Source organism: Triticum aestivum, chromosome 4D (genome assembly GCF_018294505.1).
Source record: "Triticum aestivum cultivar Chinese Spring chromosome 4D, IWGSC CS RefSeq v2.1, whole genome shotgun sequence".
Classification (NCBI taxonomy): Eukaryota; Viridiplantae; Streptophyta; class Magnoliopsida; order Poales; family Poaceae; genus Triticum; species Triticum aestivum.
Genome location: NC_057805.1, coordinates 141,264,063 through 141,279,285, shown reverse-complemented (window position 1 = coordinate 141,279,285; position 15,223 = coordinate 141,264,063). Strand labels below are relative to the sequence as shown.

Below are 15,223 nucleotides of genomic sequence, written 5' to 3'. Positions count from 1 at the left end.
GAGTAACTTCGGTAGTAACATCGAGTCCAACTCAGCAATTTTGCTTATGTGGCAATGAGTTAATGAGGAGAGATGTAGTACTAGTAACTTAGCTAGTTACTGTAACATCACATGTCCCAATGCAATATGAGTCTATAACGTAATAAATGAAGTTTTGCATGTTACCACACTTATGTTACTACCCACTATTGAGGTAGTAACATAGAGTAGTAACATGGTAACATAGAACTACCATTGTGGCTAGTCTATGACAGCGAAGCGGTCGCCCCGTCCAGAAGGTCCGCAGCGAGCCATGGGATCAGCATCGGACATATAAAACAACCGGCGTCGAGACGGCGGCGAGGTGTCAGTGTAGCCGATGGGCGCGCCATGTTTGACCGTTGCGAGCGCGTCCCTACCCTCCTCGACCACCGCGTCGGCCAATCGTGTCGTAATGTTTTATAGTAATATATATCAATTTATTATTTAAGTACTCCTATATTTTACTCCCTCTTACCACCAGCTTCCTTCTCTTGACTCTTTCTTCCCTTTCCTCGCGAACCAGCAAAACCAAGAGAGCGAAATCGCGTGTTGATTAGACGACCAGACCGAAGCCAACGAATTGGACATCGAGAGGAAGAGGACGTCTCTAGACTTAGCCCACCGGACCAAGAGAGGAGAACGGTCATCCTCGACGCCGCCGCCGCCGCCGCCGCCGGCAAGGTGCGTACCCTGCTCCTCCGATCCCTTCCCCCCTTTCTCTAGCTCCGGTGCGAAATCTGCGGCTGCACCGGGGGACCGGTGGCGATTCGGCGTGTGGGGCATCTCTCCCCCCTCACCTGCTACGGCGGTTGATTTAGTAGTTGTAGTTGTGGATGTGTGGGTTGGGGGCTGGAAGCCGGCGACCTCTCCTGCTGGCAGACGAGCCGTCCGCTGCGAATGTCCCCCTCTCTTGGCGGGGGCTCCGGTTCGCTCGCGCCTTCACCTTCCTTCTTTGTGCAGTCCACCGGAAATCGGATTGCTCTCCACCGCCGCGTCGAATCGTGTGGTGTGCGTGGACTTGGTAGTCAGGGCCTGGATTTGGTAGACAGAGTTAGGTGAGAATGCTACAGTATAGCCGCCAGCCAGAGCTAGGGTTTACATGGTGCTCTCTAGTTGCCTGATTTTGAGTTTACCCGTTGATTTTTGAGGGGGATTTCTGTACCATTTGCATCTTGTTTTCTCCATTTTTAGGCACTGATCACCGCCGCTGCACCCTATATTGGTCACTGTTATCTGTTCCGTCACTTCAATACATGCTTTATGGCCTGCAACTGTGTCTCTGCTAGTATCTGAACGTCTTACGATTGTTGTGATCATTTGTTACAGGAGTTCGATTTGTTGAGGGGAGTTTTGGATGGGGGACCATGTGGTGGTGAATGTGGACGGTTTGGCGAACACCAAGGATGATGGCGTTGCTGAGAAGCCATCTGAGGCTGTGTCGGTGGCTGTTGTTGATATGGCGGAGGATGATGGCGAGGATGAGCCACTCATCCAGGCTGCAGAGTGCCGCATATGCCAGGAAGAGGACAGCATCAAGAATCTCGAGAAGCCGTGTACGTGCAACGGCAGTCTGAAGGTTTGGGTCCTCTCCAGTCTTATTCTCAAATCTCGCATATGATTCTCATGTTCCTGGAAGGCTGAAACTACTGCTAGGCGTTTTGTTGTTTGTGCACTGCACATATGGTGGGGGTCCTTAGTTTTTGTGTTTTATTTCAGCATGTGTCAGCCATTTCCTTTGACATGTGGTATAGTTTATAAGTATGCTCCGATATGTTTCAAATTTAGTAGGCAGTAGCCGATTGTGTGTATATTTAGGATAGTATCATGTTTGTATCATCTTTTTCTTCCTTATGGCAGCAATAGTTTAGTGGAAGGATCCACCTTTAAAGGACACTAACTGGAAAAATGCTATGTATCAAAAGTTTTGACTCATTCTATAATTATGTCCAGTTGGGCCATGTCATTTATGTTCCTCTAAGGTGCGCCTGTGTGTGTCTAACTTATTTTCTCGGATATTCATGCCATGGTCAAGTTGGATGACCTGCCATCTATTTCTTAACAAAGAACTGACTTTGATCTTGTATGGAGAAACTTACATGACAGTGAAGTTTATAACATTGTCGAGTTTTGAATAAAGGAGCTTTAAAATCCGTTTTACATCATTAAGGGACTAGCTATGTTCATCTTCTGTACTGTATGTAGAGTAAAAAGAGAAGAACAATGCAAAGCTTGTATTGCCACTATGTCGTTCCAATGCTACCTTGGCGCTAACTTCCCAAGCAGCATGCGACAATGAGATATATGATAGTTTCGCTGGCCAAAATTCGTACAATCTACACCAAGAATAAAGCATGGTTGTTTCACTTAAATTATTTTAAGTCTTAATGCTGCATATCTACTTCTAGTGGGAGCGTTAAAGGCTACTGAAATCATCTGGCTTGGCCTCAATAATACCTACAACCTAGTGCATCTTCATTAGTCCTCATGATCTTTCAGATCATTCACATATTCGCAGCATCGAGTTGTGTGGTTGATTTTGCATCCACATGTTTCATTGTTTCACATCATTGCCTCACCAGTAATTTAACCCTGTGTTTTCTGGTTCAGTTTATTTGAAAAATGTATAACCGATCATATGGGACTCATTTATCAAGTTCAATCTTTTTAGATCTATTGTAATGATGATTTATTGACATTGGAACTGCTGATCCTACATCTTTATCTTTTGTGTTGCTTATGTATGTCAACTGAATCCCATTACATGAATCGTGTATGCATGTTGTCCTATTGTGCTTGCGGAGCCGCACATCATATATGTAAAACTTACCTTGAGCTATCTATGTTCTACTTTCATCCTTGTAAATCATATAAATGTTTGTATGTTTGATCTATCAAATTATGTAGTATCTAGTTGACAGTTCTATTTCTCATGTACAGTATGCTCATAGAGCGTGTGTGCAACGCTGGTGCAATGAGAAAGGAGACATTACATGTGAAATTTGCCATGAGGTTAGTATTTTTCTCAGTTCACACCAATTGTACACGTTTCATCTTTGTATTGATCCAAATTTTGAATAGTATGTTAATCTACATACAATCCAGAACGGCAACCCCAGTTTTTCCGCTTAAATTTTTTCCGTGTGTTGTGACCTGTTGACTTCATGCGTCACAGTAGTTCCACCAGAATTTCCCTGCAACACCACTTAGCATTTCATGTTGTGTGCCTTATGTTATGCTCACATGAAAGCCTCACTCCATGGAGCTTTATGCCTTTATGTGCCACCACCTAGAAATGCTGTCTCATTTGCTCATGCACCATGAGTATGTGCAGCTGCTGTATTGTCTACCTGGAGGAATTACTGCCATGAATGATTGTTGTCTGGAGGGGTGAAGTTATTTTTTCTTCTTCTTTTTACTTAAGTTCGATGAGGTGGACATGCAATAAAAAAAAGATCTGCTGGGGGTACTTAACTGCTTCATTTCTAGTTTTCTCATAGTGTACGTATGTTGTTCTTCCAGATCATCTTTAATTCTGTATTTCCTAAATTTTGCCGGTAATTACCATGGTAGATAATAAAAAAATCATTAAGAGAACGAGAAATCCGATGCTGTTTTCATGGATTCAAATGTTCCAGATATGGTTATATTCTGGTAGAATACAAGTTGATTTGTCCAGTGTGCACATTTATGGTGCCCTTGCTATCCCTGTTTACTAATTTGAAGCTCTGACGGTACCCTGCAGCAATATAAGCCTGGGTACACAGCACCACCACGTGTTCAACCAGATGAGACCAGCATAGATATAAGGCAAGTTTATTTTCAGATACTGCCTTTTGTTCAATTAATGCACAAAAACCTTATTATGGCTGGTGCTAGTAGATTTTCACTTTCTCCGTAGCATAAAACCCATCTTTGCAAAGATTAAACCAAAAGATTTTGTTCAGTGGAATTGTGGTATCAAATACAATGAAAACTAACATAACTCAACAGTCTGGGGAAGTCCGTCAAACAACGATAGCATTTGAAGTGTTTCTAGTTGCATACAAAAGAATGTCCATCGCTTCACAAAAATCATGCATCATGTATGGTCTTAGTCTATCTAGCGGAATTGACAGCAAGCGCCTGTAAAAGAGGGCACATCCTGCTGTACCATTCATGCATTGTGGAAGACATGGGCATGACGCAAACACGCTGCGATGTCCTCCGAAGCAGCTTGAAGCAAATGGCTAACCCCTGCTTGATGACCCTGAACCCTGCAACAGGAAATGAAATTATTTTAGAACCGGTAATTAGCAATATTTTGTAGAAAAACCGAAATTAACCCAACCGGATGGATTGTCTTTTCTTGAGCAGAAGATAGGAATGCTTTTTCTAACAACTAATGCTACATATATCAGCCTCATGCCTAGAAGGGAACTGCATTAAGATTCCCAAGGAGAAGGCAACCTATATAGTCCAACAAATTGGTTCAACAACTCGACATAATTGTTCTCCCTCCGTCCTGAAAAGGTTGTCTTAGATTTGTCTAGCTACGGATGTATCTAGAAACATTTTAGTGTTAGATACATCCGTATCTAGACAAAGACAAGTAATTTGGGACGGAAAGTCATGTGAGTTTACTACAGACAAATAGCTAGTTTGTTGGTTGTGGGTTGAGTTCAAAATTCAAAGTACAGAGCCTTACTCTGGGAAATTCTCAGGTAAATTTATGACATATTTGGATTACAACAAGTAGCATTGTACCAAAAGAATTGTGCATACATGAGTAAAATAGAAGGCCTTGTTTTTGCTAGTCATTCCCTAATCGGGCTAGGAAAAGAGTTGCTCCTTCCGATCTAAATTAATTGACGCTCCTTTAGTACAACTTTACTTTGTACTAAAGTTGTACTCAAGGAATGTCGAGGGAGTACATACAAAAAAGGCGAATGTGTAACGGAATCCCACTTGTTGTGCTCCAGCGGAAACATGGAGCTTTGGAGCACATATATAGCTTGGTAGTATTCCACCATTAACATGAAACCAGTAATTTCAAATGTCATTCATCAAATATTTGATTATTCATTTAACTCAAATAAAGTCCTGTTTTGTGCTATCCCCCCCCCCCCATGTTTTCCACCTGTTTTTTTGGCAATAGGTGTTCGTGCCGGCTACACACGCTGATCGACCATCTCGATCACATGCAGAGCAACAACCTCGCGATGTTGTCACACAACCTTTTTTCTTAGTCTACATATACGACCTGAGCATGCGTAATGAAAAGAGGGGTGATGCATCATCTTGTGTCATTCTAAACTGTATGAAAATTAATTACCTTCACACAGATCAATCAAGTGAATTGTACTTCTACAATCAAATTCACAGTACTTTTGGATATATAAACAAAGCACTACCCATGAAATTAAGAACATGTCAAGTTAAATAAATATTCATTGTGCCCACCATGTTTCCACGTTGATGCAATTTTGAAAGGATATATCGACCGTCCTAGATCTCACACATGACAAAGCATTACTCGAGATCATCATGAACACTGCTCTTGGTTGTGCCTTTGATACTCTGCTAGCATGAATATGCAATCAAAAGAAATATATACCAACTTGTCTGCTAGCATAGGATCTCAGATGTTTACAAATAGTAATATGATAACTGTTAAGTTATTTATATTTAGCCGTGTACCCTTTGTATTTTCTCCATTCTATAAGGGGCTTTTTGCATATTGTATCACACCTGTACATGTATATATACCGGCCTATGGCCACCTGGAAATACAAGTTGCATATTTCCTAACATGGTATTAGAGCCCTAGGTATTTTTATTCGCACGCACAACTCGTGCTGATCCCGTCTTGCGTCTTCGACTCCTCTTGGTCGATGCTGCTCACGCTGCCGTCCTTCTCCTTGGGCTGGTGGTTGCTGTCTTTTTCCGTCCTGGTCCATGCTTCATCCATGAGCCACCTCTTCGATCCAATCGTCAAGGTTGCCGCCGCCTGGTCAAACAACCTCCTTGCCAGATCACTTGCCCTGGTTGCTACCCGCCGTGCAACCCCGCTTGATCCGCTTGTCCTGAAGGCTGCTCTGGTCAACGCCTTGAAAGCCGCATTTGTAGTTGCCTGATCTGCCCGACCTGGTTGCTGCAGGTCCGACCAGCTGGATCTAGCCGGTCCACCCAGTCTCGTGGGCTTTGGATTGCAAGTCAATGACACCTGACTCTTACGGCTGCACGTGCTCCTTCCACCGTCTGGCGGACTTCCTCTTTGTTGCATCGGGTGTGCGCTCCGCTGTCCTGGAACAGAGCCGGTTTCTGAGTAGTTGATTTCAGTTGTAAAGAAAAGGAAAGAAAACAGGTACAATGTCTTCATCCTCTGCTTTGTTGCTATCCCTCGTTGCCCAGTTTTTTTATCATACTAAGAGCATCTCCAACAGCCGCCCAACGCGCGGCGCGCTAAAAAGTGCTTTGCAGCGCGCCCATCGCCTGGAAAAGCGCGGCGGGCAGCGCTGACTCCAACAGCCGCGCTAAAATTTAGCACGCGTGGGTAGCTCCAGCAGCCGCGCTAAAATGCAGCGCGTGCTATCGCACGAACATTGCGTACGTATTTTAAATAAAAACGATACATAATAAAATTCATAGATAAAAACGATACATAGATATTTTACATAGTTCCATAGCATAGATAGATAAAACTACGGTGCAACGACATAAAAAACGACTAGATAGTGCAACTACAACCTACTCCCAGTCATCATCATCATCATCCTCGCTGGTCTGGTCCGAGGTATCGAGCCACATGGCGTCCCAACGAGGATCATTAGCCGAAAAGATCGACTGCCCACCATTTTCAACGATATCGCACTGCGATAACGCTAGGGCCTTCCGCCGACGCCCGTCCAACCGTTTCGCGCGGCGCTTTGCCGTCTGCTCTGCCCAGTAGGCTTGCTCGTCGGCGACGTCCTTCGGGTGGCGCCGGCGCCACTCCGCCATGGCCCGCTCGTCCTCCTCGGCGATGAGGAGGCGGCGCTGCCGCCGAGCGTGCTCCGCACGGTCCTGATCCGTGATAAGACGAGGTGGAGGGGCGACGTCCTGCGCCTGCTGGCGCGTGTGGACGTCCTGGAAGTTCATCTGCCTGCGCGGCCTGTCTAGGCGCCACGCCGCCGCGTCGTACGCGCGGGCGGCCTCGTGCGCAGTCTGGAAGGTGCCGAGGCAGAGCCGGACGTCGCCGGACCGGATCTCGGCGTAGTACGAGCCGTTGGGGCGCTGGCGGACGCCGCGGTAGCCCGACGCTCCTTGGCGGCGCGGCGGCATGGTGGCGCGTCGGTGGCGGGGGGTTGGAGCGGCGAGGAAGCAAAGGGAGCTACAAGAAAGCGGGGGAGAGCGCGTGTGGCGCTGTGGATAGCCGCGTGGCGAGCGCCGCAATTTATAGGCGCGCTGGACGCGGCGTGCCAAATGTAGCGCGCGAGCTGCCGCCTTTTCTCGCGTGCGCAATTGTTTCCCGCGTGCGCAAGTTTCCCGCCACCGCTGGAGCGCGCGAAAACGTCCCGCGCGCGCTAAAAAGCCAGTTTACCGCGCGCGCGTCTTTTGGTGCGGCTGTTGGAGATGCTCTAAGGCCCTGTTCGGAAGTGCTCCTGCTCCGCGCTTCTCTGGAAGCGGGCGAGGATTGGCCGAACGCGAGGGCTTCAAGAAGCCAGCTCCTGGAGAACTAGCTGGACTGCGTGCAAATTTCAGAAGTAACGTCGGACCAGCTCCGCGAATACGAGAAGCAGGAGTTGCTCGATATTACGTGGAATGCCCTCCCGAGTGCCTTGGGAAGCGTTTTCCTCGAAGCTACAGCGCCACAAATCGTTTTCTCTGCTGCCGAACGCTCGCCCGCTCCCGCGAGAAGCTAGCCAGCGCTGGCTCCACGAGAAGCTGGCTCATTTGGGAAGTGGGAGCACTTCTGAACAGGCCCTAACTACACCTAGTTTGTTGCCTTTATGTGCATTCATATGTGTGGCATTTGTCTCGAGGGCTTTCCAGCGAGGTCCCCTGTCTATCGTGCCTGTCTTAGAATGGTGTGGCTGAGCGTAAGCATCGTCATCTTCTTAAGACAGCTCGTGCATTGATGATTGCCACCTCTCTTCTGCCTCAACTTTGGGCTGAGGCTGTTTCCACTTCTACCTATCTCATCTATATTCAGCCGTCTGCTGCTCTACACGGTGGCATTCCTTTCGAGCGTCTTTTTGATCATTCTCCTGATTATTCAACGCTTTGTTTGTGTTTGCTATGTTCTTCCCACCTCCCGTGAATGCACCAAACTGACCGCTCAGTCTATCGAGTGTATCTTCTTAGGATACAATGATGAGCATAAGGGCTATCGTTGTTGGATCCCGTCGGTTGTCGGATGCGTATTTTTCGGGTTGTGACTTTTAATGAGCCTCACCCCTTCTACCCGCGTCCATCTTCCTCGACCTTTTCAGTGGAGGATATCTCCTTGCTCACTTTTCCCGACACCCATCACTCCAGTTGAGCCCTTGTTTACCCTTCTCACTACTACTACTTCTCAGACTGCTGCAGATCCAACGACGCCATCTCCCATGGTTTCCTCACCTCACTTATCGCAGGATTCTGCACCTTCATCCCCAGTGGCTTCCCGGCCTCCATCACCGAGTCTATCGTGGTGATTGATCCTCGTATTCTTGATTCTTCCATCTTTTCCTCACTATTATACTCGCCATCCGCATGTTGTGGATGATTCTACCGATGCGCAATCTACTTTTGATGTGCCATCTTCCTCGTCTCAGCCTACTTATGGCTTACGTGCTTGCCCGTTTCCACCTGTTGACCGCCTTGGTTTTTCTAGTGCCGGCGCTGCTGTTCTTGAGCCGACTTCTTATCATGATGCTCTTGTTCATCCTGAATGGCAACTTGTGATGGCAGAGGAGATTGCTGCTTTTGAGCGGACCAACACGTGGGATCTTGTCTCTCTTCCTCGTGTTCGTCTCATCGCTTGTAAGTGGGTCTACAAGGTTAAGACTCGCTCCAATGGTTCTCTTGAGTGCTACAAAGCTTGTCTTGTGGCTCGTGGTTTTCTGCAGGAGCATGGTTGTGATTACGATGGGAGTTTCGCTCATGTGGCCCATATGACCACTGTTTGCACACTTATTGTTGTGGCTTCTATTCATCATTGGTCTGTATCTCAGCTTGATGTTGAGAATGCCTTTCTTAATGGTGACTTGCGTGCGGAGGTTTACATGCAGCCACCTGGGTATTCTGTTCCTGATGGCATGGTCTGCCGTCTTCGTTGCTCTCTATATGGCAAGCAAGTCCCTTGTGTTTGGTTTGAGCGTTTCGCCTCTGTGGTGACTGTCGCTGGTTTTTCGAGGAGCGCTCATGATCCTGACTGTTTGTCCACCTTTCTCCTCGTGGTTGGACTCTTCTTTTATATGTTGATGACATGATCATCACTGGCGACGACCTAGTACATTGCCTTTGTTAAGGCGCGTCTCAGTGAGCAGTTTATTATGTCTGATCTTGGCTCTCTTCGCTACTTTCTTGGGATTGAGGTATCTTCGACCTCTGACGCCTTTTTTATTTCCCAAGAAAAGTATACCCAGGATCTTGCTCGTGCTGCTCTTACTGATGAGTGCACTGTTGAGACTCCCATGGAGCTCAATGTTCACCTCCGTGCTTCTCATGGCGACCCCTTGTCTAATCCGGCGCTTTATCGTCATCTTGTTGGGACTCTTGTCGATTTAGCTGTCACTCGTCCGGGTATCTCCTATCCTGTTCATATTTTGAGTCAGTTTGTACTTTGGTTCACTAGTCACCCTCTTCGTGTTCAACAATATCTTCGTGGCACAATTTCTCACACTCTGTTCTTTCCTCGCTCTAGTTCCTTACTACTTCAGATATCGGATGCTACGTGGACTAGTGATCCCTCGAATCGCTGTTCACTTTCTGCTTATCGTGTTCTCCTTGATGGTTCTCCCATTACGAAGAAACAGTCTGCAGTTTTCCATTCGAGTGCAGAGGCTGAGTTGCGAGCTATGGCTCCTTTGACAACAGAGGTTACTTGGTTGCGGTGGTTACTTCAGTAGTTTGGTGTGTCTGTCACTACACTGACTGCACTATTGTCGTACAAGTGCTATCAGCATTGCGCTCGACCCTGTGAAGCATGAGCTCACCAAGCATATTGGTGTTGATGCTTCATTCAGGTTGTTGCTCTTCAGTATTTGCCTTCCGAGTTAGAGTTGGTGGATTTCTTTACGAAGGCCCAAGCTAGAGCACAACACGGCTTCTATCTCTCCAAACTCAGTGTTGTTGATCCACCATGAGTTTGGGGCGTGTGTGTGTGTGTGGGGGGGGGGGGGGGGGGGTCTTAGAGTTATATTTATTTGGCCGTGCACCCTTTGTACTTTCTCTTTTCTATAAGGGGCTTTCTTCATATTGTACCATACCTGTACATGTATATATACCGGCCTATGGCCACCTGGAAATACAAATTGCATATTTTCTAACAACTTTGAGTACCCAATTGTGATAGAGAGAACATATCAGAAGGACATACATGTAGGACTTCGGTGTAGTTAACAAGTTAGAGATAGAAATTAAGTGTATTATTATCTATGCTTTGCTTGCTAATCCAAGTAAAGATAAACAAAATGATTGTAACAGGGAGAAAGTTATCGGCTAAATTTCTAAGGGGCGTATGCCCAGTTATCAAAAATTGAAAATCATAGCAAATTGTTCACCCAAGTGCAAGTGCAAAAATATTCTGGAACAACTATGATTTGAATGCCACTTTGCTCTCCTTTCATTGACCTAAGGCACTTAGGCACCTAACTACCAATAAAATTGTAAGGACAACAGAAAAATCGATACACATTTTCAAGAATATACATAACTAAAAGATCGACCAAGTTTCTTCTGGAAATTCATGTATATAAAGGAGCAATAACTTATTACAAATACCTAATATGCATTCACTCTTTTAGTAGTACATCCCGAATCTGCACCCACTCGAAGTTGATATGTACACAAATGTTGAATCCGGTTAACTAGTAGCATGGGCCATGGTGTGTGAAGTAATGAATGAAACAATTGGTTGTAAAATAGGGTGTATGGAACGGACAACTGCACCGAGAGATTTCAAGAGGATACCGCTCTGCAATTCGGCAGTTATTGATTGAAGGTGGGCAGTGGGAGACATGCATTCGGGAGTTACGTGCTAATTGCAATTAGCGGTAAACATTCGAGGATTTTAGGCTGTAGAATTTGTTGTATGGATGAACATGATAGATTTGGATCTCCGTCCTTCGTGCTTTTATAGGGGTAGTAGATTCAAGTGCATTAAAAATTCGAACATATCTGAGTCAGGTCTATTGATTTGCATGATTTGCAGTGGGGATTGGACCATTACAGGAGCTCCTCTGGATATGCGCGACCCAAGAATTCTTGCTGTAGCAGCTGCACAGCGCCGTCTTCTTGAAGCAGAGTACGACGAATATGGTGGTACTGATGCTAATGGTGCTGCATTCTGCCGTTCTGCTGCACTCATTGTAAGTATTTACTATTTCCAGGTTCTATTGTCCAGCCTCCAACACTTCCTACTGTTCAGTGCTTTTAGATATCATCCATACCTACAGTTTGGTTTATGGATTGAGTAACTGTTCTTTTAGTTGGTTACAAATAGTACAGAAACGAGTGCATCTTTCTGTTCCAGCCTGCTTCCTTGACATTCTTATCATATTTCTGGTATTTTCAAGAGAAGAATATCTGAAAATTGCTACTTTTTTTCCAGCTAATGGCCCTATTGCTTCTAAGACATGCATTGTCGATCTCGGACAATGAAGGAGATGATGACGCTTCTACCATGTTCTCTGTGAGTCACATGGTTTTATTTCCCTTTTTTTTCCTGTTAATCTCATTACATGAATTCTCAACCGATGTTTTGCAGCTTTTTCTTCTCCGAGCTGCTGGATTTCTGCTGCCATGCTATATAATGGCATGGATCTTCAGCATTTTGCATCGCCGGCGACAAAGGGAGGTATTTTTTTATCCAATAGCAATGGTGTCTCACGCCAATTCTTTTTTGCGAATATCTCTCACCATTTAGTTCATGTGAACCTTTTTGTTGAAATCATTACATGTATTAGTTTTTGTATCCTCTTAACCATTGAGAAGCATCTAACCTTACAGTTTTTTTTTTATTGGCAGGAAGCGGCCTCAATTGCCACGGCAGAGGTAGCATTCATCCTGCAATCAGCCCAGGGCCGTGCCCTTCAGTTTACCATCGCTCCAGACTCCCCAACCACCCCACAGCATGAGCCACAGCAGCAGCAGCAGCAACAGCAATAGCTAAACGACCCAGTAGTTCCACAAGTACTGGCATAATGCGTGCTTGAAGATGTAGGTCTGGGTGCCTATTTTGCTGTTGGTGCTGGCTCCTCAGGAATGCTAGGAAGCCTTCCTGTGGCCACGTAAAAACCTCGTATGGTGTCAGAGTCTTATTTGTCTCGAGCAATGTGACTAAACCTGTGTGTCTGAATGTAATTTAAGCATTGATTTAATGTAAATTTAACATCTATTACCTTTACTATTTTGGTGCAACCCGAGTCTTGTGCTCTAAGCGCAATGATTTGATGGGCAAGATATATGGGTAACCTGCTGGATGCTCAACTAGGAAGGTTCGTTTGAAATTGCAAGTGGTTAGTGCATCTAGGTGACCGACCCAACACAGTATTTTTTTATACGCCACGCAAGTCTACTTCTCGGTAGCATCGCACGGCCAACACCATTTTAGACAGCTCATGTGTACTCCCCACTAGTGATCTGACAGCTCATATGTACTCCCGTCTCAGATTACTATCTAAATACTCTTATATTTCTTTACGGAAGGAGTAACGCTAGAGACTACGACTATCCTATTCTAATCCACTCATCGGTGCCTCCCCCCTCTTCCGTACTCCAAGCCACCTTGGTCCAGTGCTTGTCTCCATGGCCGCACATGTCCCCACGCTAGCACCTGTCCACACATTGCTGATCGTGGACCCGGTTGTTGAGGTGGAATTCTAGACCATACTAGCCCCCCCTCCCCCCGTTCAAGCATTCCCCAACATCCCCACTATGTCGACACTATCAAATCTTGCTGTTGTCGCAATCGCCGTGGCGACAAATGGTTTAGTTTTATGAATGTAAAAAGCCGCTAATCGGGTTTTTTTCCCTATGCAAGAACTTTACAATGCAATGTTAGCTTTAAATAGTGTTTTAATCCCTCCAATTTAGTGTGTGACTATTGGTTTGATGCAACAAAACAGAGAACAAAAGATATGAAGGCAACTATTGGACAACTATGTGTTTGCGCACAAACTTTAGGGATAAGGGCATCTCTAAGGCAGACCCTGCAAACTAGAAGCAAACGCTGGGGGGGGGGGGGCTTGCGGGTGTCCGGACCGCTGCCACACACGCTTTCGACAACCCGGACCCACCTAAAGGCCTCTTTGTCGGACGTGCCCTTTCCTGCCCGAAATGGTCCTCTCAAGAGTGTCAGCGCTGTATTCATGCCAGCCCAGAGCGGATGCGGCCTCTCACTAGAGCCGACATTGAAGCGGCACATCGGCCGAGAGCGCCGCCTGCACCATGTATTGGTGCATGAGCCCTCACTCCGCATTCAAATGCCGCCCGCCTGTCTGCCTCCCTCCATTAAACATGTGCGATTGCCGAGCAACCTACTTTGGTGCCCGCATGCGAGACCACCCGTCCTTTTGTCTGTTGGCCGACATTAAACACCTCGCCGCTTGGCCTGGTGTCCACCCACTCGCTATTTAAACGTGGCCAGGGCCCGCAAGAGGCGCATCCCACCTTCGCTCCCCGATCTCCTCTCTGCACTACACCCGCCATGGCCTCGAAAAGCATTATGGGACGGCCTCTTCAGCGAACAGAGGAAGGAGCACTCCGGCCTTGCGGCCACCTGGCAGACCCGCTGGGCTCTCCGGAGGGCAGCGACTCAGAGCCAATGGGCGAGGAGCACGCACCACTGTGTAAGTGCATCTAGTGCCCCCTTTGACTATTGTGTTTGTGAGTGTACACATGATAACACAAGAGAAAATCTCTGGAGATTTGGTTTAACCATCGTAAATGTCCAAAGACATTGAATACTTTGGTGTCCTGCGAAGACTTAGCTTGAAGACTTGGAACGCAAAGACTTAGTCTTTTTGGTAGTTTCATTTTCTTCTTATTTGAGTCTTATGAACCATCGTACTATTAAGTGGGGTCGAGGCGAACAAAGAATGAGTTCGACATGATGCTCAACCCAAACCTAGTTCTTAGAGTGAAGACATTGGAAATCTCTTCCGAGTGGTTGAGTCAGCTTTACTTGTAGCCCATTGGGACACGTGTCGGTTGGCTGATGGCCCAAGGTCATTTCAGTCATATCACCTTGAGTTGCTACCCTGGCTATAAATAGCCCCCTCCCACCATAATTTGGTTGGCTGCTCCAAGTTATTGCATGACAAGTGTCATTCTAGAGCAACCCAGCCTTCGAAGCATTTGAGAGAACCTAAGTGAGGAAACTCAAACACCCAAGAGCCAAAATGATTGAGCATTATTGAACAATTTGTTCTGAGTGAACCGAAGACTTATTATACTTGAAGAATATGATCTTCCAGACGGTTAGGCTCATGTTCTGAGCTTCCAGCAGTCAATTGTGGAAGGCCAAAGAACGAGTCTGTGAAGGTTTCAGAAGTCTACCTTGGAGACTTACCACAACCGATTGGGCGAGGTCTAAGTGACCTTAGCTCAAGGATAATAAGGTGAAGACTCGGTCTTCTGAGTTAAATCCCAGCCTCTCTAACCAAACATACAATTCTCACAACAATTGGAACTGGTGCAACAAATCCCGTGTCTTTGTCGAGTAACTGGTTCTATCACTTCACCCTATTTATTTTTGTACTTGATGTGAAGACTTTGCTTGCTTTCTGTTCGAACACTTTGCCTAAAGACTTTCAATATTTCTGTCATCATGATTTGCTTTGTCTTCAGTCTAGCTGTTCTTTAGTGCGCCTTCTTGTATTGCGTCTGTTTTACATATTCTGCTACCTCGTTTGCATCCTATCTTTTCTGATGATGTTGTCTGCATACTAATTGCATGTATAGCTTAGACGTGCTTAAATCTTGCTTCCACATCTTTGAAGAATTAACTATCTTCAAAGACATTCATAAAAATCTCCCA

General features: G+C 46.0%; 1 protein-coding gene across 2 annotated transcripts; it reads left to right on the top strand.

The window, feature by feature from the left end:
* Window positions 1-477: 477 nt before the first annotated feature.
* Window positions 478-12,714, top strand: LOC123096906 (uncharacterized). Of its 2 annotated transcripts, XM_044518702.1 has the most exons (9): window positions 493-691; window positions 1,036-1,038; window positions 1,346-1,597; window positions 2,959-3,030; window positions 3,764-3,828; window positions 11,396-11,552; window positions 11,795-11,875; window positions 11,951-12,040; window positions 12,211-12,714. In XM_044518702.1, exons 3-9 carry the CDS (start codon window positions 1,376-1,378, stop codon window positions 12,349-12,351), a joined length of 828 nt encoding a protein of 275 aa, XP_044374637.1. In that variant the 5' UTR covers window positions 493-691; window positions 1,036-1,038; window positions 1,346-1,375; the 3' UTR covers window positions 12,352-12,714. The 2 variants fall into 2 exon arrangements, with proteins under 2 accessions (XP_044374636.1, XP_044374637.1); XM_044518701.1 differs by lacking the exon at window positions 1,036-1,038 and having other exon boundaries at window positions 478-702; window positions 1,348-1,597.
* The last annotated feature ends 2,509 nt before the right edge of the window (window positions 12,715-15,223 follow it).